Source organism: Taudactylus pleione, unplaced genomic scaffold, assembly GCF_031769625.1.
Source record: "Taudactylus pleione unplaced genomic scaffold, aTauple2 ptg000136l, whole genome shotgun sequence".
Classification (NCBI taxonomy): domain Eukaryota; kingdom Metazoa; phylum Chordata; class Amphibia; order Anura; family Myobatrachidae; genus Taudactylus; species Taudactylus pleione.
The window spans coordinates 6,060,362-6,087,892 of record NW_028284538.1 but is presented as its reverse complement, the minus strand read 5'-3'; the positions used below and the strand labels follow the sequence as shown (position 1 = coordinate 6,087,892).

General features: G+C 41.0%; 1 protein-coding gene across 1 annotated transcript in view; it reads right to left on the bottom strand.

Annotated features, from left to right (window-relative positions):
• Positions 1 to 26,674, bottom strand: part of LOC148522941 (membrane-spanning 4-domains subfamily A member 4D-like) — a 67,355-nt gene extending 40,681 nt beyond the window's left edge. Inside the window, exons 1-3 of the mRNA XM_088473580.1 lie at positions 26,598 to 26,674; positions 9,194 to 9,399; positions 7,759 to 7,869 (exon numbers count right to left, since the gene is read on the bottom strand). Coding sequence (XP_088329706.1) covers positions 7,759 to 7,869; positions 9,194 to 9,391 — 309 coding nt within the window. The 5' untranslated portion in view covers positions 9,392 to 9,399; positions 26,598 to 26,674. The remainder of the gene's footprint in view (positions 1 to 7,758; positions 7,870 to 9,193; positions 9,400 to 26,597) is intronic.
• Positions 26,675 to 27,531: the final 857 nt, after the last annotated feature.

Here is a 27,531-nt window from a genome sequence, read left to right as displayed (position 1 = left end):
GTCAACGACATGCCCACAGCTCATTTATCCTACCTGCGAACTCCACATTGCCCCCAATTACACCCATTTACTTGCATTTATCTGGATGACCTCTATGCTACTGTGAGCAACCCATAGATTTACAGAAATGCATATTTAGGCTTAGGCAACTCTTAGGGGTAAATTTACAAATAAATTGAGTTTGGTCGAGTTTTTTTTTTTAAACACTCTTTGCATTGCCGAATCTTGGTGCATTTTCATTTTTCAACTCGCAAATTTACTAAGAAGTGAGTTTAGCTGAAAGTGAGTTTTCAGATGGTGAAGTAGATCGAGATTTCTTCCCCTAGTTGTGAGTTTAGATGAGATTACTCACCCAAGATTGCAGTGTTTTCTCTCTGCCAAACTCACCCGAACAAGCAGCCTGCACATATCAGTAAGATATGTGAAGGCTGCTTGTATTGGACCTGTAAAAATCAAGTTAAATTATTAATAAAAAATGATGTAGGGTCCCACCCAAAAGCATAACCAGCCCGGACTTGTCAGCCAGTCCTGGTTCCTAAAATTACAGGAAACAAAACGAGTAGGGTTCCACCGTAATTTAGGAACAAGCACCAGGCTGCAGGGCCAGTCCTGGTTTTAAATATAGGGGTAAAAAATGCGAAGGGGTCCCCCTATATTTAAAAACCAGCACCGGATCCAAACCGACCGGTGTGTAATGCCACAGCCAGGAGACCCTTCAGGGCTAAAACATTCTCACTGAAAGGAGGATAGGGAAGCACAATAGAGCCCCATCCCAGACACGACAGACAGATCAACACCCCTGACGGTACACCAATATATAAAAAATTGCAACTGACAAGCCAGCAATACATGACAAAAATACACAAACCAAAAACGCACATTGTCCATCCAGCATTAGCCCTTACAGACCCAGGTTCTCCCTGTAGTACGGACTACGACATTAACAGATCTTTCAGTATACACGAGATCGATGAAGACCCAAACGAATCGCACTATGCCAACCTAGCCAGGCTCTCATTAGAGCAAGGTTGGATCAACACCACTAGAGGGGACCTGAACACCGACACCACATCCACAAACATCAATATTAACCGCACCGGACAGCCGCCACTCAATCACAGTACACATCCTGACCACAATTCTGAACAATGGGCGGCCCATTTTTTAGATCAGGAGGCAGGCAACAGGACCTGTCAAACCACATTAAGACACCACGAGCATACACCAGTAAGGCAAAAAAGGAAACTAAATCAAAGAGACGAGGATGTAGAGGGGGGGACAAATTGAAACAACATAAGACCACCACACCGAACGTAATGGCCTCTTCCACAGGCATCTTCAACCTCAGCAACCATACCCTATCTAACGATGACATTTTGGTTCTAAAGAAGGGTTTGAAATTTGCACCACATACGGGTTTAAACAAATTCGAGGTATATCTAGACCTACATAGATTCATCAGACGACTCACACTTAAGAAATACTTTATATCACAACCCAAAACACCGCAATGAAAACCAGATAATGTAGATAGGTACAAACACTCCACACTTAAACCCCCTTCAGAGTTCTACCCGAGCCATCTTAAAGGTCACTTAGTCCATACCTTTGAGAGATTAGTAATGGACGATATCAACCAAATACCCACCCCCAGAAAAAGCACAACACATAATTTAAACAGAAAAGAACTGACAGCCCTACCAATTGTGAAATAATGACAGCATTATCATAAAACCGGCCGACAAAGGTGGAGGAGTTGTCATTCTGAACAAAACAGACTACGTCATTGAAGCAAGACGCCTACTCTCAGACACACAGACATACGAAACACTCAAACATGACCCCACACACACCTTTAACCACGAACTACATAACATTCTCCAATTAGGACTCAACACTGGCATCCTAACCAAAAAGGAATTCGAATTCATACACAATCCGCACCCAGTGATCCCGTTTTTTTACTACCTCCCCAAAATACATAAGAACACTGATCACCCCCCAGGAAGACCAATAATATCTGGCATTAATTCAATGACAGCAAATCTCTCGCAGTACATAGACCATTTTTTACAACCCTACGTAAAACAGCAACAATCTTACATACAAGACACCACACACATATTGAACATCCTCGAAGGGATCAGGTGGGGTGATGACCACTGGCTACTCACTAGTGACGTGACATCATTATACACAATCATTGACCACCAACAAGGAATAGATAGCATCAAACATTACCTAGACAAAGACCCAACACTGGACCCCCAACAGACCCAATTCATCCTGGACAGTATAGACTACATTTTGACCCACAATTATTTCTGGTTTGACAATGACTTCTACAGACAGAGGACGGGCACTGCCATGGGCACCAGATTTGCCCCCAGTTATGCCAACCTTTTCATGAGTAGGTGGGAGGATGAGCGGATCTGGTCAGGGCATGACTGGGGGGAAAATCTGGTGCTATGGGCCAGGTACATTGATGATGTCATTTGTATCTGGAAAGGACCACACCAAACCCTCATGGATTTCCTTAGCCACATCAATAATAATGACAGACATCTCCAATTCACTACCAACTACAGCAGGATGGACGTTAACTTTCTTGACTTGCAGATCTTCATCGACCAACGACAAATCCATACCAAGACATACCATAAGCCAGTCGACGTAAACAGTTTTATACTATCCAGCAGTGGCCATCACCCCATTTGGTTGCAGAATATACCCACAGGACAATTTAAACGGATCCGAAGGAATTGCACCAAAATCAGCGATTATTATGAACAGGGCACCACAATGAAACAGCATTTTATGGATAAGAACTATGACAGTACAGCACTAAAAAACACTTTTGAACGGATCGGCACGGAAGATCGAGCACCATTACTCCAATAGAAGTCTAGAAACCCATACAGAGAATGTCCCATTCATAACACAGTTCAACACTAGTGCCACCAAGATTAAACAAATACTGAAGAAACACTGGAATTTACTCTTAAAAGACGAAACACTAGCCCCTATACTACCACTGCAACCCAAAGTGATTTACAGGAAGGCACCCAACATCAAAACCAAATAAGTTAACAATCACATACCCCCCAACATAGCCAGACAAAAGACTCTAGATAACCAACCTCTCAATAAAGGCTTCTACTACTGTGGCACGTGCAGTAACTGCCACAACTTAGGGATGAGGAGCACCAGACCAACCACTTCATTCTCCTCTACACACGCAGGGAACTCTTACAAGATTCAGGAACACATATCCTGTAACACCAGCCACGTAATTTATATGCTAGAGTGTCCGTGCAAATTGCAATACATCAGGCGTACTATTAGACCATTAAAAACCAGGATAGCAGAACACATGAGAGGGATCAAAAACCGGACTGACACACACAATGTTCCCATACACTTTCAAGATAAACATGACAGCTGCACCTTGGGCATGACATTCACGGGCATGAAAACGATCAGCAAGAATTGGAGAGGAGGAGACATTACAAAGAGACTCAACAAAGAGGAACTCAAATGGATTTTCATCCTGCAAGCATCCACACCCCATGGGCTCAATATTGACAATGAGATTAGATCAGTAATTTCTAAATAACAGGACTATCATGGACTATTACACCATAACATCACAACATCAGTCCTTAATGTACACCTATCACACACATGACCAGTTCCTTTTAACTGATCACATCATCAGCACTCCTGGATAATAGGAGGTCTGTTGCAGTCCAGCAGTACTGTCCACACCAGTTACAACATCACCAGATACCCACCAGGTGGACATCACCTTCACACTCTTCTACCACTCGATTTTAGTTAATACACACTCCATATACACAATACCTTACACAGGGTTCTGCCCACTACAGATTATTTATCCATCATTGTCCCAGCTTCTAGCATTTTTCCCAAAATACAAAGAGCCCACACACAATCCCACTCCCTTTGAATTATCATCATAACCATCTAGGTCAGACACATATGCACCATCTGTTGTCAATGGTTCAACACAGCTCAGCTTTTGTGACAAGCTGCATGACTTAGTTTGTAATTCACAATCACCCGACAGATCTGATATATTCCGTAGGAACACCCATGCCACTCACTCATGGACCCCCAGATACACAGGATCCACATCATCACACACCCATTTCACCCCATTGTACGTGTCACCATGGTATCATATCAACACTATGCGGTTCATACACACGCAAATTGTCGGCACATGTGTGTAGCAATATACACCCACACTTTGTTTTTTCACCTCCACCTAATACGATACCACATACTCTCAGTATGCACATACAATCATATCCGCTCGTACCTGTCAGTTCAGACAACACTAGCCTCTAGTTAGACTGTCATGTAATCGGCACACTCCTACCAAGCCAGTAACCATAGCTACGTGCAACCAAGAGTCATGTGGGCTACCACTAAAGCCCACACCAGGTGCGACGCCCCCAGACCAACACATCCCAAGCCACACATTATTATTGTTGTTATGCACAGTCCCTGTCTCTCACACCTCCCACAGTCATCACATTCCCGACCCCACGTGACCGCAGACGCCAGCAGCGTCCCACGTTACCCAGCCAACATTACCGTCACGCCTACCGCGGCATTTCATTGGCCCGCATCTACACATGATCAGATCAACAGCCAATGACGTTTCATACCCACCGTGACACGTCATTAGCACATCCGACCCACGTGACCGGACCCATACCCGGAAGTCCCCATAAATAGTACGATTCTCCTACACTCAGTAACTCCTTGATAAAGGCAACTAGCCAAAACGCGTTGGAGACCCTACCACAAGCCATACTCTCACTCCCATTGAGCTGCACAACTACACCTGTCCCCTCCTGGGACACGACGCCGATCCCACGGGACTGTGGGATAATCTGAAGCACGCGGACCTCCGCATCACCCTAATACCATCCAGCGACTACCACTGATCACCCCTCGCGGCTGCCAGTCCACCTGAATATCCCGTGGGGCCGCGGAGGCCTAGAACACCACCGAGCTCGGCATCAGGACTATTACCACCACTGCTAGCCACCGTGGAGCCCTCCCCACCTACCGATAGGTAATTCCACCTTAAAGCAGAGCGGGACGCCGCCATTTCATTAGACAATCAGGCTTCTAGCCTCCCCACACCCCGGTTGCAACAAGTCTGTCGACCAAAGGTCCAGCAGGGGGACGTGCAGGAGTGAGGACTGCATGCAAAAGGAGCCCCCTAAAAGGGTCTACCCACCCCCCCAACCGTGGGACCACCGAGACTATAGCACTGTTCACTGGGTACCAACCCACGTTACCACCCTTGGGAGCACTGTGTCTACCCAATAAAGTAGGTTGGATCCACATTCATTTGTCAGTCTTCATTTCGCTCACCCACCCACACATTAGTACATCCCCCCCCTTTTCCTTCCCCCTCCCACCCCCAGACCCCCACATCACATATCCTACACTCCATACTACACTCCTTTCCCCGCACAGGATCGCACGTATACCTATCCTCCTTTCAGTGTATATGCCTAGCAAGATTTGGTACTCTTGCATATGTTGCAGCACCTACCTGACCCCTCCCATTTCTCCCACTTACAAGTTCCACTTCACCATCTCTTTTGGAAGCGCGACCCACCCTTTCTAGTCTACTAAAACATTCTCATCCCAAGCCGGTGAGGCCAAGCAGGGAATCTCAGGGGAGGTGGAGACCCCCCACAAGAAGGGGTCCCCCCCTCTCCTGAGCACCTCAGGCTTAGTCTGAAGCCTGGGGCTGTGGGTGCGGAGGTAATAAAGTGTAAAATAGAAGTAATCTATTGTATATTACAGTGGAACTATAGGTTCCAGCATGCCTGCTCTTTGGCACAAGTGCCAGGAGGCAGCCGGTACTCGTACCTCCACTGTAATATAAATAGTTAAATAAAGACACAACACACACCATAGCTAGTATAAATTTATTACACACATAGCTCAATCACACATACTTACCTGTACCAGCAGGTCGGTCCACTTGTTCTATGTAGAAATTCGTGTGCCTGGACCTGCAAAAAAGATCCTATACTCACCTACATCCTGGCGCTGCTCTCCGTAGCATCCAGGGACTTGTCAAAACAACAAACCGACTTACACGAACTCTGCCGAACATGTGTAAGTATTCGCTGTTACACCTCGCGAAATGACAGATGACCAAAATCACCTGTAATTTCTCACGGGCCGCTAGCCAATCAGTGGCCACTTTACATGTAGTTTTAAGTTACATGGATCCCTACTCGTTTTGTTCCCCAAAATTTTTGGAACCAGGACTGACTGACTAGTCCGGGGCTGGTTGTGGCTTTTGGGGGGGACCTTACATAATTTAAAACAAAAAAAAAACACTTTACATTAGGTATACAGGCAGAAACCTACACAAATCACACTGATCTGTGTATGTTTCTGTCAAACTTGCAGCTTAGGAGGTGGTATACAATCTCACCCGAGATTGTAAACTCGAATATTAGTAAATTCAATACTTGAATAGTAATATTCCAGTTGCACAGGATAGATATGTCTCCCAAATTATGGGGACAATAAATGACCCCTTTAAATAATAATATAATCAAGGGGGTGCTACCATGGACATATTGATTAAAGTCACAACAACAACAAGAAGGAAAATGAAATGTCCTAAGATGGTGCACTAAACTTAATAATATTAAGTTTAGTGCACCATCTTAGGACATTTCATTTTCTTTCTTGTTGTTGTTGTAAATTCAAGACTTGCATCTTTTTCATGAAAAGTACTTTCTTGTTTGGCCGATGGTGAGTTTTTTTGAGTTTGCTGTCTCACACGAGTTTTAACAGTGAAAAGAGAGAACTCTCTGCCAAACTCGCTCGAGTTTGGCTTTAGTTACTTAAATTGCGAGATGAAAAACATGCCTAAACTCATGTGAGATTGCAATCTCACCCAAACTCGATTCTTAGTAAATTAACCCCTTAGACACAAACTTATTGTGAAAAATCACTTTGTTCATGAGGCTGAATCAGTCCCATTAAATATTGCAGAACATTTATTTAAAAAATTGTGCACATGTAACATGATCATTATCTATGGCAGGTAAAGTGATAATAGGCAAGTAAAGTTTTAATAAGTAGTTAAGGTGATATTACGCAGGGAGGGTGATAAAGGAAAAACATTTTTGAAGGTGGTAATTCCTTTACTTTCTGCCAACTAAGTTACTGTAGTTTGGAATTCTGAGCAACTTGTTAAACACTAAAATTGTTGCCAAAAAATACATTATAGAGAGTTAACTTAATTTTTCTTTGTGCTCAGTGATTCTGTTATATGCGATATGGGTGATACATCATCAGGAATCGTGTGGGAATGTTTGTAATGGTGGCACATTGCAACCACAACATCAATCACATTAGATTACATCCCCTAGGGCAGAGGTTCCCAAATGTGGTCCTCAAGGCATCCCAACAGTTCAGGTTGTAGAGATATCCATGGTTGAGCAGTCAATATGATTTAAAGATGTGAATTAAGTCTTTCAAATTGTATGAGGCTTTAGAGACAGAAGAAAAATATTGTAACATTTTAACAAAACTGTTTTTTATTACTGTGTCTACTGTACTATACCTAGAACATTTTACAAGGTTTAGTTCTATATTAAGATTAATATGGTATCAGTATTAAAAATGTGTATAATTACATTATTTCAGAATTAGCTTGTTGAAAATGCTTTCTGTACTTACAAAAATTGACCCCCAAAATGGTACACCAGAATCCAGTAATATTTCATATTTGACATAAATAAGTGCTATTCCCAGAGCAACTTGTAAGACGGCCGCAACAATCAGCACAATCTATGGGAAGACAAGATAATGGATTACAACGGATACCAGATATGTTGGCATTATTACATGGTTTATACACATAATAGAGATTATGGGCCTGATTCAGAGATGTAAGCTAACCCAATGGTTAATGTACATGTCCGATGTGTCCTACTCTGCTGGTGCACAGGACCCGTTCTCTGCATGTGCAGAACAGGTCCTGCGATACTGCACGGAGTTCCCCCAAGCTTCTGTCTGATTGACAGGCAGAATCAATTGAGGGCGTGGATGGCCTTTGCTAATTGAAATGGGGCGAGTCACCCCCATTTTCTGGGAGTGCTGAGGCCAGGGTCTGCGACCATGGATGCAGACTTCCTGTCCTTACAATCCACCAGGACCCGGTCAGGCTGCGGTAAGCTTCAGCTGCCACAGCCTGGCCAAAGGGACAACAATTACAAGCGATGGTAATGATTGTTTCGATGGTGATCCCAGGCTGTGACCTTGGTTACAGTGATGGGATCACACATATGCAGCAATGAGGTGTCTGTCACCTTCTGCATTTGCATCTGAGATGGACAGAATTGTACAGCCGCTTGCGTGTAGCTCTGCAATTCCATCCTTCTCTGAATCAGGTCCTGTGGTGTTAGGGAGAAGTCTGTGGTTTGATCAGATCCATTTTCAGATCACAGTCACAATCTGTATGACACTACTATGGCTCATACAGTTTTCCCTCTGTATATGGTGTCCCATTATAATCCCCCCTCACTTGAAATTTACTTCTATAGGCAACACCATCTATAGAAGCAATATTTCAGAGGTTTTACCACAAAATAGCTTTGATACATTCCCCCACAATTGCCAATGACCTTTAAAAAAAAATCAGTGCTGGAGATAGGTAACTGCTTATTACAAGGAGGCCACAACTCTGCTATTGTGAGCATATATAGTGCCTGGTTCAGTGTAGTAGAGCCCTGATTGGGTTATAGTTTTACAGTGGATGTGCACATGCATCGACATCCATAGTGTATGGACATGTCTCATCAAGTCACATCACAGCCAGGCCTGACACCAGCCGTATTGGGATGTCACGTGACTGTGCTTATTTTATAGACAAAGTGGTATTGCACATATAGGGGGAGAAGTACAGTACCAAGCCTTGGAGAGTGATAACGTAGAGAGATATAAAGTACCAGCCAATCAGCTCCTAACTGCCATATTTCAAATGCAGCCTGTAAACTGACAGTTAGGAGCTGATTGGGTGGCACTTTATCTCTCTCCACTTTATCACTAACCAAGGCTTAGTACATAGACCCCAAATATAATCATTTTGTAGGTTGTCTCAGTTAACACTTACCCCCAGAGCTTTGGGCTTGCCTTTCCGAAATGTTCTGAAAAAACGGGAGGATGAATCTATATTTTGTGGCACAACTGCAGCAAGATTGAACACCTCAGGAGGGATGCCAGACATCAATTTGGGAACAGCTGTGGAACCTTCACACAGTAGAGTCTCATAGGTATGTGTTGTGGCTTCACTAACAGCATACAATGACATGACGGAGACTGGGAGAGAAAGAAAAAACAGTATATACTATTTTGCTAAATAAATAACAGAGCAATTAGAACAGCGCTGACATTTTGCTAATTAGCTGTAAGGTTTTAAGCATCATTCAAGTTTAACCTCTTGTTACGAAAACCGCAGATGATAAGTGGAACATGTTGTCTGGTGCGAAGGGGGAGTGGAAAAAAAGGGGGGTTTTTTACCTTCCCCACTGGCCTGGATGACCAATGGGGACATACAGACAGTCAGCAGGGAGTCCATTGTAATGTAAAAAAAAAAAAAGGTGGGGGAGGAACTATAAGCCCCTCTATCTCCCCCACCATGTACTGTAACAAACATGAGATTCCCTCGTTTATGCCTGGTGAACTGAATATTTATATGGGACATTTGCAGTTTTCCACCCTTATGCACATATGAGGATGACAAATCACCTATTTCAATAGCAGGACAAATTCTCATTTATATTTCCTTATATGCCTAAACACGGATGGCAGCAGGACATTTCAATTAAGGGATAATGGTATTTAACATATTGAGATATATTTAATACAATTATTGTGTGAGGTGCTGTGCACGAGAGTGATTTTAAGCAATTGCTATTAATTTTTAAGCTATTTCAGCATGCGATGTATTATGTGATATATGTTTAAATTTCTAGTTTTATTTTTTCTTTATTCATTACGTGTATGATTAAATATATTATGTTTCATTGATCGAGTCCTGAACAATTTCTACATAAGTAATGGTTGCTGTGATTTATCTGCCAATTCACATCCTTGTGGTTGATTTTTATTAGCGCAGAGGTTTTTATATATAGAGTTGCTTCCTCTATATATATACCAATCTTTTTTTCTGTATTCAAAAAGTTGAAATCAGAATGTTACAATGTTGCCTTTGTTAAAATGTCGACATCTAGCATGCCGACATTTGCAAAATGTCAACCCACTGAATATGTCTTCTATATTGATATATATTTATGCTCTAAAAAACTAAGGTTTTGCGGTATTGCGACACCTAGTGGAATGATTCAAATCAGCTTTGATTAAATAATACTGGCTTATCAACTAGGGATGCGCGCCAGACCACTTTTGCTGAATTTGGATTCGTCATCTGGCTTTGGATTTGGATTTGAAAAACCGTCGTAACTGGGTTTGGATTTGGATCTGGATTTTTTACAAAAGTTTACAAAAAAAGCTGAAATCACATAATTTGTGCTTTTTTTGTTCCTAGAGTATTATTAACCTCAATAACATTCATTTCCAGTCATTTCCAGTCAATTTAGACCACCTTACAGCTCAATTTTTTTTTACTTTTTTAAAACTTTTAATAGTTTTCTTTTACTGTTTGAAACTTTTTTTTTTACTTTTGTTGCATTAACTTGTCACAGTACTTGTGTGAACATGTAGTGGGCTGCAGCCCAAGGAATCACAGTGCTTGTATACACAGTGGGGTACGGCCCAAGGACTCACAGTGCTTGTATACACAGTGGGCTACGGCCCAAGGACTCACAGTGCTTGTATACACAGTGGGCTATGGCCCAAGGAGTCACAGTGCTTGTATACACATACACAGTGGGGTACGGCCAATAGAGTCCCAGTAATTGTATACACAGTGGGCTACGGACCAAGGAGTCACGGTGCTTGTATACACAGTGGGGTACAACTAAAAAAAAACAGTTTTATTTTGACTTTTTACATTTTTTAAAAAAAATATTAGTTTTTTTTTTATACTAGAGCAGATGGGCATGAGTACAGCACAGCATACATCAGTATGACTTGTGCACACAGCCACTTGTGAATCTGGAGACAACCACTTTAATCAGCAGAGTATAACGCAGCACATATCAGCATGCAGTGTGCACCATATTCACAGTCACTTTAACAGCACAGCCACATGTGAGTCTGGACACAGCCACATTAATCAGCAGAGTATAGTGCAGCATACATCAGAGTGCAGTGTGCCCCCGTTACACAGTCACTTTACCAGCACAGCCACTTGTGAGTCTGGACACAGCCACTTTAATGAACAGAGCAGTGCGGATCATTGGTGTTCGAAGCAATTGGTATTCCACAGAATCCAAACCGCTTATCTCTAAAATCAACATAATGCTTTAATGTGTTACAATTTGCATCAGCCAGTAATTGCTCAACCCAGCATCCATTGACATTGTAAACATATATCTCCCAGTCCTGGTATTCCGTTTGATTGGACAAGCATATATTTTACTACTTGCAACCATCCTGTAATTAGATGCTTCTGTGATTATCTTACCCCTTTGATTTAAGGTGACGCACAATAAATTAAAAATTAACTTGTGATAGAATGTGATTTAAGAAAGAAGAGGATAATTAAAACAAAAGTAGGTCCCACTGAGTCTTAATTTCTATATCAGTACTAAATGGTTCATAAATTATGTGTATTAATCATGCAAATTCTCCTAAATAAGAGCATCTAGCTGGTTACATAATACTATACTGTATATACTGCTCACATATAAAACTGCATATGGCTGTAGTGCCATTCCCATAAGTTGTCACTGTATAAAAAGTAGAGATGTGCACCGACCCCCGTGTTTTGTTTTTGGCTTTACCAAAACCATTTTAACGTATTTTGAGTTTGGTACTCTTCTAGATCTGTATTTTTTTGTTTTTTAATTATAAAAACAGCTAAAATCACATAATTGAGCCTGTTTTTGTTTCTACAGTATTATTTACCTCAATAATACCTCTTTACCACCAAAAACCCAGGTCTGACTTGGGTTTTTAGACATGGTTCCAACAGGTCAGACACGGGTTTACACAGCACCATCGATCTGGGTTATACTCAGGTCAGTCTTATTCACACTGAACCTGGGTCTGCCCTGATAAACTTGTGAGGTCAAAAAGTGGGAGGTGACTGATCCAAATACCACCAATCAACTCATTTTAGGCATGACCCAGGTCAGATAACCTGGGATGTGCTGTTTACACAGCACCATAAGCCAGGTCTATCCTAGGTCCGACCCTGTTAGATACCTGGGTTGGATTGCCAGGTCACTTGACCCAGGTTATTTTTCAGGGACCCTTTTACACTGAACTGTGACCCGGGTAGACCCAGCAAAAACCCAGGTTTTTACTCTGGTGTAAAAGGGGTATAACATTAATTTCAGTAATTTCCAGTCAATTTTGACCAACAATATTGTTTTTACAGAGCTTGCAGTGAGCTGGCTGGCTAAACTAAGTGACAGAGCTGCGTCACAAATGCATAGCAGTTTAAAGAATATAGAACATCTACAGAAAATTGCCACACAGCAGTGGCATACAGGATGGCAGTTTAATAAACTATATAAATGTTTGTCATTTATGCAAAAATACAGTCACCAATGCCCCAAACAGCACATAATACAAGGAAAAGAGGTACAAGATGGACGTGTAAAAAAAATATGAATGATAAAATAACATAGCACATCTAGGAAACATAGTGACAATGCAGTCACAGACAGGATGGCAGCTTAATATAAACTATATGTTGCTATAGGATGTGTTCATTAATCAATAACTACTGTAGTACAGAGGCCAGGTGCCAGCAAAGTTAAATGGAGAAGTACTATTTAGTGGAATCCAGGTAAACCATTGATTGATTGGTGTTAATTTAACTATAAAAAACAAATTAGAGAAAAAGAAAGCATTGTTAATAAACAAGCATCCAAAATTCCAATGAAGTTGGTTGATTGATTGTTTGATTGATTATTTGATTAGTGTTTATAATTGAACAATAAAAAAGCAAATCAAAGAAATAGAAAGCATTGTTAAAAAACAAGTATCCAAAATCTCAATGACATTGAGTAATTCACTCATTAATTGATTGACTAAATTATTGATTAATTGATATTTTAATTATAATTTAACAATAAAAAAGCAAATCAATAAAATGGAAATCATTGTTATAAAGCTAGCATCTTTAATTCCAATAAAGTTGATCGATTATTGATTGATTAATTGATTAGTGTTTATAATTTGACAATAAAAAATCAAATCTGAGATATGGGAAGCATTGTTAAAAAACAAACATCCAATATCCCAATAAATTGTATTTAATATTGCTTGACTAATTGGATTAGTGTTTATAATTTAGCAATATTAAAAGCAAATCAGAGAAAAGGAAAGCATTGTTAATAAACTTAAACATCCAAAATACCAATGAAGTTGATTGATTAATTGATTGAATAATTTAACAAATAAAATAAGCAAATCAGAGAAAAAAAAAGCATTCTTAAAAAATAAAATCAAGCATCCAAAATCCCATGAAGTTGATTGATTAATTGGTTGATTAATAATTTAACAATTAAAATGAGCAAAACAGAGAAATTGAAAGCATTGATACAAACAATCATCCAGTTTTATAATTTAACAATAAAAACAGCAAATCACAAAAATGGAAAGCATTGTTACACAACAAGCATCCAAAACTCTAATGAAGTTGATTGATTATTTGATTTATTAATTGAATAGTCTTTATAATTTAACAATAAAAAAGCAAATCAGAGAAATGGAAAGCTTTGTTAAAAAAGCAAGCATCCAAAATCCTAATGAAATTGATTGATTAATTGATTAGTGTTTATAATTTAATAATTAAAAAGAAATGGAAAGCATTGTTACAAAACAAGCAAAACAAATCCCACTGAAGTTGCTTAATTGATTGATTGCTAAATTGATTAGTGTTTATAATTTAACAATAAATGGAAAGCTTTATTACAAATCCAACAACCAAATCCTAATGAGATTGATACCTCAGGATTTTAGGCCTAGTCAGTTTGAATAATTAATTATATTAATTGATTATTCTAGTCTGTATCTACTGAGAAGCTGCAGGAAATGAGGCCTATTTGCCTGGATGAGAAGCTGGTGTTGGATGGCATTGCAATATCTAAAAAAACATGGACACCCCAGTAAAGTACAGTAATATACAGTACACTACCTTTCAAACACACACAAAATCATGACAAAGACCATAATGAAAAGTCATGCCTGATGCAATTGTCCCCAGGCCCTCCCACACACTCTTATGTTGTACATTAAAAAGGACATGCACAGTTAACAAACCAATTACTTCAGTGAAAGGGACTGCCACTTTTGTCGCTGAAGTGATTGGTTTGTTTGGACCCCAACAAAATAAGCTACCAATGGGCAGCTAAAAGTGTTGATAATTATGGGATTAAGGCAGCTAACGGTCTTGTTCTTACTGGTGGGTTTAAGGCAGCTAAGCTAACAGTGCTGTCAGTGGTCTCTACAGCGACAAGATGTTGTCATCATTCTCATCCTCCTCCTCACCCTCATTAGGGTGATTATGTTAACATCATCTTCAAACAAGATTAACTCATTCTCACTGGCATCCACCATTATAGAACTGTCTGTACTTTGATGTAATTAGCGGTAAAGATCTTCCTCATGGAATGAATTGTTCATTATGATGAACATCATCTTTTCCACATTTTGAGGAAGTAACCAACAATGCTGTTTGCTAACAAGGTTCCCGGCTGTGCTGAAAACTCTTTTTGAGTATACACCATCTTAAGTAAAGCAAAGCCAGTTTGTACAAGGGCCACCAAATTGTCTTTTTTTCCTCCCAGTAGTCAAAGGAACTGTCTGACATGTTTATTTATTCACTGTTATTAATATAATCCTCCACCATTTTATGGAGTATGCGTTAAGGTAAAGGTGTCACTAATTTGAGCACATTTCTTAGACCTGACCAGATGTCAAAATGTTATGTTGACTCATATGCATCACCAAGGGGTTCTTCGGAAAGCTCAGATTTTTCCTGTCACCATCAGTTGCCGAAAAAACTGAAGAAGAGAATGTTGTTGTGTCATGAGCCAGTTGAGCTGACAACTTGCTCACCAGAAACTTCATTGTATCTCTTAAGATCTGTTTCAGTTGGAAAGAAAGACATGACATAGGACTTAAACCTTCAGATGTGTCCACATACATCTAGCCTCCCTGTGCATTAAACAGCCCTTATAAATGCACCATGCCGTGGCATGACTTGCTAGTGCAAAGAGTCTTTTGTGTGACTTTTTACCTTCACATGCCTTTTATTCACAAAGCGATGTGAATAGCTAGCACAAGCAGCATCTGCAGATTAAAATGACAAGCAGCATGTCTTTGTTCTCTGTGCGTCTGTGGGTGTATCTGCATGCGAAAAGCTATGTTACCGTGTTACAGCCGCTCAGTTTCTCAAACTGGTTTTCCAAAAGTCTAATTAGGGGAATCAAATAACTCAAGTTGGCAGAGTCTGAATTTTGTGTTACCTACTGCTATTGCTGCTAAAGGCAATACACCCACCCAGTGGGCTGTCACAGTTATGTAATCTTTTATTTGCCAAGTACCACTTGTCCACATATCTGTTGTTAAGTGGACAGTGGGTACAGTACAATGGCATTTTGTAGGCCAAGAATCAGTTTTTTAATGACATGGTACAGGCAAGGAATTGCTTTTATGGTAAAATATAACTGAGATGGAATTTGGTAGCAGGGATACAGTACCTCAATTACCTGTCTGAAACCAGATGCATTAAAGACAGATATTGGAGGGCAGATCTAATACTAGCATAGCCATCATGCCTTTAGTGATCCGGTGTGTAAGTGGGTGACAGCTGTCATACTTGCTTCCTCTAGCAAAGCATTTTTTAGCAGTCAACTGATTGAAACTACTACTAGTATTCTTGGTCCCATTTCTGGGATAAAGATCCACACCCAACAACAGGCCTAGTGCTGAAGGATTCTTCTGAGGAATCCTGGAGCGTGGAGGACTCGGGGCCTGATTCAGCAAAGAATGCAAGTGAGAGAATGCACGGTGCAAGCCGATGTTTGTGATCTGCACATGCATATGCATCACACTGCGCATGTGCAAACTAGCCAGTGCTGTCGGATAAGCATACACAGACTATACGCTGCATGTATGCAGACCCCTTACAACATTGATTGACAGGAAGAGCAGTTTGTGGGTGGGGACGGGGGCTTTGCATTGGGACACTGTTTTAGGGGCTTTGCATTGGGACACTGTTTTAGGGGCATCCATAATTAAGCCAGTGCGGCAACGGACACAGTGATGAGACTCCATGCACAAAGGAAGTTGCCAAGATCCTGCGTGAGGTCTGGTCAACCACTGTTATGCAAATATGGTCGATGGTTCCCGATGTTACCGATGTTTATGCTGTCTTGTGTAATGATCAGGCTTTGAATAAAGGGAGATGGGCGGTTTAATATGGGGCTGGGCGTTTGCATCTTGTGCTGCGGTCTCTGTGCATATGCATTGATTAGCATATTCTCGCAGCAGATGGGTGCGTGCATCTGCTAGCGGGTGTTCCTTGCTGAATCAGGCACTCAGTTAGCCTTTATGAAGGTGTTGGCAGTGGATATTGCAGGTGCTGGGATGTAGCTGAGAGATGGGGGCTAATTGATGCTGGACTGCTTGTTTTATTATTTTTACAGAATTTTCAGATTTTGCCAAAAACTTTTTATGAATGTTCTGCAAATTATGTAACAGGGAAGAGGTTCCTAGATTATTAACATCCTTAACTCTACTTACTTTGGCTTTAAAAAAAAGCTACTAATGGCTAGACAACTGTTGGTCTTATGCACAGGGATGACAATGGCCTTTTGTGTAATAGAGGCTAAAATTGCTCCCACTGGTGCCTGACTTATACAAACAACAGCCTTATTAATGGCATAAGTTACACAAGTATCTCCCTCATCCTGTTGCACTACCTCCTTAGCATCCTCAATGTCTTTGTGAGCATCTTTACTTTTACTGCTCATGCCCACATTGGCAGAGGTTGCAGAAGTGGTGGAAGGAGGCTTCTCTACGTGTCCTTTATCAGAAAGGCCTGGCTTACACAGAGCACTCATTAGCACACTTAGACTCACCTCAGGTATTTGTGATATTTTTGAACACATAGCTTGTTCTTCTGCCATATTTCTTTTTTAGCACAGATTTTCCTTTTTTGACACCTCTTCTAGACTCATTATTATGTGAGGCAGAAGAAGATGGCTAACTGACAGCAGTTAGAATACCACAACTCACAAATAAAGGCCAAGGTTTGAGCCTTTACTTTCCACTGTGTGTGGTGTATGGCATGTGGCAATTTTATGTTTTTCTGCAGGAAACCTTCCCTTTATTAGATGTGATTTTTTTTAGCAATGTAAAATATTGTTTTGATTTCAGATGCCCTGACTTAAACCCTATATGCCCTTGATCACCGGATTTAGTTGATGATGTTGAAGGTCTAGTATTGTCATGACTAGTGGCAGCAACTGCAGAACTAGTACATGGTTGCTGCTCCTGCTGTTCTAGATAATGTAAATTAAGGTGGTGGCCCTTGACCTACTGACTGTTAGTGTTCTTAAACACTACATCATGGCCTGATGTTTTTTGTATACACACATTTTTTAAAAAGTTTTTGATAATAGCAACAGATAATATAAATTAAGGCAGTGGCCCTTGATCTACTGAAGTTTTCAACAAACACAAAAAAATGTTTTATTTTATAAAACCTACAACTGCAAGGCACTGCACAGATAATATTAAAGCAGTGGCCCTTGACCAGTTGTGTAACTAAAAGGGTTGAGCAGGGTATGTGCCCTGGGTGCAGTGGCATGTCCAGCAAAGGGCAGGGGGTGTTGCCAGGACAGCATATGCTCAAGTTGCCATTGTACAAGAAACTTCTCTCTAAGGGGCCCAATAGGGTAACTCCTCTCTGCTTCTGTTCACATCTCTTCATCCCTTCATCCATATTCACATTTTAAAATACAATCAAAGCTGGGAATCAAACCGATCCACTTCATGCAGTCAGACAGCTTTCCAACAAGCTGTCTACTGTTGCAAGGGAAGCCTGTGAATTCTAACTATTTCAAGCTACTTTACATTCTCCTTCATTTAAAATACATACATACTGTAGTTGGGAATCGAACCTGTCACTTCATGCTTTGCAGTCAGACAGCTTACCAATTGATGAGCTACCTGCTGCTACAATGAAAGCCTGTGAATTCTAACTATATCAAGCTACTACACATTATTTTTAATCTAAAATACAGTAATAGTTGGGAATCTACAGTACCTTAGCACCTTATGCTTTGCAGTCAGTCACTTTACCACTTGAGCCACCTACTACTACCACAATGAAAGCCTGTGAGTTCTAACTATATGAAGCTACTACACATTCTTATTAATCTCAAATAGTCACCACCCCACACTTTGCTCTGTAAAGCACTGCTTAATATGTGTCTGCTATATAAATTACTGGTAATATAATATAATGTATATTTACATATTACAGCTAGGAGATAATTCCATGAGATTGTTGGTATCCAATAAAGAATTTGTGAGATAATCTAGTGCAATATTTCATGGTAGTAATTAGAGAAGTGCGGTGACCCCCATGTTTTGGTTTTGGATGTTCATGTTTTTGTTTTGCAAAACTACCCTATTTTGGTTTTTATTTTATATGTGAGTTTAAAAAAAAATTCTAGAAAGTTTTTAAAAACAGCTAAAATCATGTAATCTTTGCAATCCAAAACCGTAAAGTTCAGATTTAAAATCCAAATTCTAAACCAGATCAGAACTGCAACTTGGATCTGTCTGGATCTCCTCAGGAGATCAGAACGGTGGCTCAGATCTGCCCAGATTCATGAAATTCAGGTGGATTCAGATATCTGGAGAACCGAACAGCACATTTCTACAGGGCTGCCATAAGAAATCATGGGGCCCGGTACTGACAAAATAGGCAGGGCCCCCCTGAGGGATGGCGCAGAGGTGGGCAGAGCTGTGTATAATGTGGGTGGAGTTACACTGGGGGGTGGGACGTCAATTGCTGAGTAAACCAGTTTAAAAATTCTTACAGTTTGGGATCGGGAAGGAAGGATGGACATGGGGACACAGGGCTGGAAAGCATGGACTGGGAGGGCACAGAGAAGGCTGGACTGGGGGTGCACAGGGCAGGGAAAGTGGGACCTTAATTGGGGGGGCACAGGGCATATGAAGCTGGCTGGACTAGGCAGGGCAGGCAAGGCTAGGTGTACTAGGGGGTGAGTCACAGGGCAGTGAAGGCAGGACTAGGAAGGGGGAACAGGGCAGAGAGGACTGGCTGGATTAGGGGGGCACAGGGCATGGCAAACTGGCTGGACTAGGGGGGGCAGGGCAGGGCAGGGCAGGCTAGGTGTACTAGGGGGAGGCACAGGGCAGGGAAGGCTGGGCTGGGAAGGGGGGACATGGTAGAGAAGACTGGCTGGATTAGGGAGGCACAGGGCAGGGAAGGATGACTGGTTTAGGGTGAGCACAGGGCAGGGAAGGCTGGCTTGATTAGGGGGAGCACATGGAAAGGAAGGCTGGCTTGATTAGGGGGGAGCACAGGGCAGAGAAGGCTGGCTTGATTAGGGGGAGCACAGGACAGGAAAGGCTGGCTACACTGGGGGGTGGGGGCACAGGGCAGAGAAGGCTGACTGCTGTAGGGGGTTAGGGTAGGGAAGGCTAGCTGCACTAGGTGGAGGAGCATAGGACAGAGACTCCGAGTCCTACCTTGTTTCTTCAGCGGGCCCGGGAGAGAGCGGTGCAGATATACAACGGTAGCCGGGGAGAAACAGTGCTGCCGGCGGTATTTCAAATATGGCTTTGGCCGCGAGCCAATCACAGCTTGCGTACCTCAAGCTGTAATGGCTCGCGGATGGTCCCTTATTTCAAATACCATTGGCAGCGCTGCTTCTCCCCAGCTGCCAAAGCCCAATTCTTATCTTCTGCTCTGCTGTCACCGGGCCCCCCACTCTCTCTGGGCCCAGGACTCCAGGCCTGGCAGACCCCCCCTGATGGTGGCCCTGCATTTCTAGTAGCAATAGATATTTCTTAAACTCAATATTTAGGAGGTATGTGTTTAAAATCAATATAATCCCTTTGGGTCAAACATAATAATTATAATTAATAATGAATGTTTATCTGTCTTCAGTTAGCCTCATCACTCAGAATTTTATTCACATGCAAATATTCATTTTTAAAATGCACAGATCCTCCAGGAAAATAATATATATCTTTATTATTATAATATTTAAACTATATATAGGCATACTAGCCAACCCTCTTGATTCGGCCAGGAGCCTCCCAAAAATCGGGTGCCATTCCTGGCCCCCCGGAAAGGCAGGCAGACCTCACAGCAGCCAACTGCCCCCCCCCCCCCGTGGTTATAATAGAATCTCCTGCAGCAGCAGTGGCCGGTTAAATGATTCTCGCTGAATTGCATCATTTTGGCCCCATCTTGTGTGGTAGGCATTTTCTTAGTGATTTCTGCCTTCATGCTAGAGATGTCCCTGGGAATAAGGTGCTGCCACCATTTTGCCTGAGACCTGCTCATGTGCAGTACACTCTGTCACAAAGCCAGAGTCTACTGTGCTATCAAGAGGAAGAGGCCCAGACAGAGGCTGTACACTAGCCCTCTCCTCTATTAATCTTCCCCTGCATACAGGAATAATTTCTCCCTCTATCGCATTTTCATCAGTGCACTCACCCTTGGTAATCCTACAATGTTCTCACACAAGAGATCGCTGTCTGAAAAGGATCATTGCCTCTGATTTACTTTCTTCCTTTTTTGAGGGTCTGGCTGTCTGCTCTTTCTCTCCTCATCTTTGTTGATTGCGGCATAAACATGCACATGCACCTCGCCATGTGATTAGCCGTGGCTGCATGCACCATGGTACACGATGGTGCACAGTGCGGTCGCACCATGCAATCCTATGGGGTCACGGCTGCGAATCCAGTGTACATACCCATTCGCGGGAACGTGACTCATGTTATGCGTGGTGCGATTTCCCACAGAAGCGACAAAGATGCAAGTGAACATACAGTATATCACAGGTTCTCAAACTCGGTCCTCAGGACCCCACACAGTGCATGTTTTCCAAGTTTCCTCACAGAATCACAAGTGAAATAATTAGCTTCACCTGTGGATCTTTTAAAATGTGTCAGTGAGTAATGAGTACACCTGTGCACCTGCTGGGTGACAGGGAAAACGTGATCTGTGTGGGGTCCTGAGAACCGAGTTTGAGAATGACTGCACTACAGTATATGGACAAAGGTATTTGGACGCCTGACCATTACACCAACAGGGACTGTAATGAAATTGTATTCATGTAAATATACTTTAATTTGGAGTTGGTCCCCCTTTTGCAGCTATAACAGCCTCCACTCTTCTTGGAAGACTTTCCACAAGATTTTGGAGTGTTTCTGTGGGAATTTGTGCACACTCATTTTGTAGGGCATTTATGAGGTCAGGCAAAGATGTTGGATGGGAAGGCCTGGCTCACAATCTCCATTCCAGTTCAAACCAAAGGTGCTCGATGTGGTTGAGGTCAGTACTCTTTGCGGGCCATTCAAGTTCTTCCACACCAAACTCATCAAACCATGTCTTTATAGTCCTTGCTTTGTGCACTGGGGCATAGTCATGTTGGAATAGAAAAGGGCCTTCCCAAAACTGTTGCCACAAAGTTGAAAGCATAGCATTTTCCAAAATGTTTTGGAATGCTAAAGCATTAAAATTGCCCTTCGCTGGAGATAAGGGGCCGAGCCCATAAACAGAAAATTTGCCCCATACCATTATCCCTCCTCCACCAAACTTCACAGTTGGCACAATGCAGTCAGGCAGGTAATGTTCTCCCTGCATCCAAAAAATCTAGACTCGCCCATCTGACTGAAAAGCAGAGAAGAATGATTCGTCACTCCACAGAACGTTTCCACTGCTCCACAGTCCAGCGTGCTTTACACCACTCCATCCAATGCTTGGCATTGGACTTCGTGATGTGAGTCTTGTATGCAGCTACTCGGTCATGGAATCCCATTTCATTAAGCTCCTACTGTACAGTTTTTGTGCTTACATTAGTGCCAGTGGAAGTTTGGAAGTTTTCAGCTAAATAAAACACGTGAATTCAATAATTAACAAGTGTGGCCAAATACTTTTGTCCATATAGTGTATCTGTATATTGCACACAGTGAGGAAGTAGAGGCAGGGCAGCAGATCCACCCTGTGCTTCTATTACACACATCTATCACACATAACAGTGTTTTCTTTAAATTATGTCTGTTTAGAACCATGGCAAGTGTACTTATATATTCTGACTTGCGATACATTTGTTACATGGTGGTATAATGTGATAACTGTTGGTGCACCCAAAAGAAACCTGTTGGACATACTGAGTTACCTGAGATATAATTGTATTAATTATCATGTCTGGAACACTGACGATACCACTATCAGACAGAAACTGAAGCTTCAACCTTGCATTTACCAGAGCTATTAAATATGGGTTGAACCTGGGTCACAGTCCTATAACTATTATCACACTGTACCCTTGCCCCGGGTTATTCCCAGGGCAACCCTTTCCACACTGAACCTGTGTCAGCCCTACAGTACAGTGTGTGTCATAAAAAAAAAACTTTTTTGGGCACAAAAAATGAGGTAATTAAAATTGATCCACATCCAATCAGATGACTTTAGGCATGACATGGGTCAAATGACTCAGTTCGCACCTTTCACACCACAGGCAACCTTGGTCGGTCCCAGGAATAACCGTGGTAGCAACCAGGGTTGAGGACCTGGGACTTAGAACCCTGGTAGATCCTTTCACACAGAGAAAAGATCCGGGTTGACCCGGCTTGCCCCAGCTATATCCCAGTTCCAAATCTCTGTCTGAAAGGGGTATGAAGAGGCACCTGTTTCTTATGGATATACTGGCTTAATTGACTCATGTTGTGAACTGTGCTACAATTGCACTGTATTTGAGATCACACTGTAACATTTGAGATAATGGTTAAAATATGCATACTAAACTCTTACAATTTTTGAAAGAGCTCCTCACAGTGACAACACAACATGAACATGGAATTTAGCACTTTACTCTTCACTTACCGTATATGATGCCATTTACTACTTAAATATTTTTTCTTATAATCTTGTATATATTTGATATAGGTGGCAATTTTGATTACACATATGACTTCAAATCATTTTAGTGATGGCTGTGTATCACCACTGTCTTTTAAGTATCAAAAGAGAGCACTCATCAAAAAGTAAAATTTTGGATTATATTGGTATTACATGACACCAGGTGACACTATAGCAGCACTATAGAAGAGGTAAAGTTGCTATATGACAAAACATCCTTCTTCTTCTTAGAGGTGTAACCATCTTTTTACCCAGAGTGTTTATGTTTGTTTGTCTTAAACTACCTTTATAATTTTAAACTTTCACAATAAAAGCTATGTTTTATTTCTAATAATGTAACTATAAGTGTACCCCACCAAGAGTCTTCTTTCTTTCTTCCATTTAAGTCTAAGTCTATATACTGACTCTAGGGAGCACCACCAATCTGATAATTTTGTTCCTTACAAAATCTCATTGTTAGGTTTTCTTCTGATACAACTATACAATTAGATTTTTTTAACCCAGTGCAGAGTTATCGGAATGCAGCATGGGTACAAATTTGGGTACACATTAACTTGCAATAGTCAAGCACTGTAGAAACAGGCAGTGTTCCATAACTTGGGTTGAAGGCTTATGACATCACAGTAAAAAAAGATAAAAGTCCAGAGAGGCATGTATACATCATGGCAACCTAGATCCAGGTAATGGGTGGAACCACCTAGCACAGCGGCGTGCAATGTCAGTGAACTGCTGTGATCTACTGTATGTTGTGATCCAGCCACAGGAATCAAGTCATCCATATTAAGGAATTACAGTAGCACTAGAAAGAAGCCCCAGAGACAACACTGAGCAGACCGCAGTGTCACTTGGGGCAAGGACTATCAGCAGCTGCACACAAATCTCATTTCACTTTGCTGATGTCTAATGCAACCACAGAGTAAATAAAATGGCATCAATGACAATTTATGGGCTGCATGCCAGTAGGTTTGGTTGCTGAGGACAAATGTCAGAGAAATAGGTAATTGATAGTAGCAATGAACAAGTAAGAGTCGACAGAAACAATGAAACAATAAGTTTAGAGAGTAGTCCTGGATGAAGCAAGAAGGGGAACAGTAGATGTCTTAAACTTTAAGCACAGACCTCAACCTCATCTCTGTTAAAATCTGCAAGTAAGTCTTCTACCTATCTTCCTTACTGCTCTCTCACAGCCATTGTGTAGCCTGACATTCTCATCTGCACGCTACATAAAGCAAGAGGGGGAACAGCAGATGTCTTACACTTTGGTTCACTGAGGTATGCAACAGGCAGATACACAGTGTGGTACAGTAATTAGATTGTGGGATGCAATGTAAGATTACTAGCGGATTTATATACACCATGTTGTTAGTCTATCAAGTGTTGGTTTTGCACAGTGGTAATACAGAAATAATTAAACAGGTAATACAGAAATATAAAAAATGAGAGTACCTGAAGATTGTCTTGTCTCTAAAGGTGTGTATCCACTAGCAGACTGTGAAACAATTGAATGATTACGACATTGTAATTGTGCAGTAATTTCTCAGTCTGTGCTGTGCCTACTGTACTCTCAACGATTAGTCGTATTAGTGATATTGGTCATCGCTAATATTATCTCTTCCATTATGATTTATTTATAATTTTATCAATTATCATAGAGTCTGATGTTATTACACATTATTTATTAGAGAATATATTTAATGTTAGATTTCATACAGTACATCAATTAAAATGTTTTGTTTCTATAGTTATAGCACAATGATAGAGTACAATAAATGACAGTATATCATTATACTGAATAAAGTTACAGGATTAAAAATGTAAAATTAAATTCTATAAATGTATAAGAGAAAAAAAATCTAAAATATAATTGATACATTTTATTGGAATGATAGTGTTGGGGGAAATGTATCCATTTAGGGTAGTTAATAAAATACATCCCACAACTCCTCAAGGATGAAAACTGTAATTTTTTTATGTTATGTTACTTTTATATATATTATTATGAACATAAAAAATAAGAGTGCAACTCTTATCATTAGAAATATATTATTATTAATATTATATATTATGGAATAGTAATAAAAGACAGTTATATAGATTGGTAATAATAAGAATAATCATAATACAGTATAAATATATATATATATATATATATATATATATATACATATATATGAAAAAGGGGGTTAAAGAGACATGCGCCTGATAGTGTAGTAGATAAATTAAAGTGATAATTGGTGCTCAAAATTAATGTGCGTACCAAAAAAAGAACTTTAAAGCTTATCTGGTTTCCAATGATATATGGCTCATATAGGGTGAAATATACGGAATGTCATCTACTGGAACACCTTGAGGGGCTCATGTTCCAGTAAATGACATCCCGTATATTTCACGCACATTAATTTTTGAGCACCAATTATCACTTTAATTTATCTACTACACTATTAGGGGCATGTCTCTTTAACCCCCTTTTTCAGAATCACCCCATCCGCTGGCCAAAATGGAACACTAAGAAAACTGCTGCCGCCTTTTAAACAAGGATCAGTGACTTATAAAACAATTTCTTCCATTGACTTTGTCACATTCACATCACATTTCATTTATATTTCATTTGAGGGAATCACTGTATTTGTGTGCTGTCCCTACACACACTTTGCACACACATATATATATATATATATATATATATATTTTATAATCTGCCCAGGGTTTATATATATTGGTCCTGAGATGGTACCTTTTTTACTACGAGAGGTACAACTAGGGCTGATGGTACGCGGAGCAAATTAAAAATGTCTTCCCTTCAATACTGTCTTTCAACTCTTTGCAGTATACTGTACTTATATTGTTACTTACATATACATTGGAAACACATATAAGGGAAGTGCTAAATCAAGGTACAATCTCAATATGAATAGGGATAAATGCCATGTGCACACATTCACATTGTTCTGTATAAAAAAATTGAAAGTGAATGGCTGGGGATCTGGGGGCCCAGAAGCTTTAGGGGCTATTAAAGTGTGAAATACATTTTAGATACTCTTTAACACATCTGCCACCAGCTGAGGCAATTTTAGTTCACTTAAAAATAAAAAACAAATGTTCTATGCCATCAGTGTAGCTCTTATTTTTTTCTGCTACCCCTCTGAGTTTTTTAATTGGGTCAAGTTTTTGTCACTTGGGTGCCCCCTGCTTTTTTTTTTTGCATCCCCTATGTATCCCCTGTTGATGAGTCTTTTCTTACCTATTTGGTGGTTTCTCTGCAACAGGAGACCTCTGAAGAATTCAGTCTCTTAAGGCAGTGTCTTGAGCCATTATTCAGTATTCATATAGGGGATCACATGGTATGGAAGCCACCTGTTTGTGAAGGAATAATACAACAGAGGTTCAACCAAATAATTCATAGTAATAGAAGTTTTGGTGCAAGGCAATATTTGAACATCCATGATCAAACATCCAGACACCATCCACCTATGTCTCTCCAGTGCTTTCCACCCTGCATCTCCCCATCATGTCTCAGCAACATCACCCCCCCGCATCTCACCAGGGCCATCCCCCATTGCATCTCTCTAACACAACCCCCCCACAGTGTCATCCTTCCTGTGTCTCTCCAGCCTCCCTCCCCTGTGTCTCCCCAGCCTTATCCCCATCTCTCCATTCTCACTATCTTGTATCTTTAGCCTCACACAACCTCCAGTTCTCCCCAGCCTCATCCTTGCCTGCATCTCTCCAGCATCTTCCCATCTGTGTCTCTCTAGCACAGTCATCATGCCATGTGCCTGACTCCACATTTATGTATGCATTGCTTTTATGCCCCATTCACTACTGCCCCCCACTTTTTATATATATTTATTAAATATTCCAGCAGAGCAATCCTAGCCCCATTGATCCATTACCTGTACAAACATACCCCCACCGTATCCCACCCCATCATTAATCATTTTATTTTTTACTAACTTGATGTAATTAGTGTCAGCCCCACTGTGTGATCCAGTATATCTCTCTGCTGCCCACTGTGGGAATGACATTACTCATGACATCACTGTGTCACATTCTCATCCTGCCATAGGAGGGGGAGGTGGGCCAAGCTCTGGTAGCTCCACCAGCCACATCTATTGATATGGGTGGTTCAGTGCACAATGTGATGGCAGGTCAGCAGCACTGCAGTTGAGTGCAGT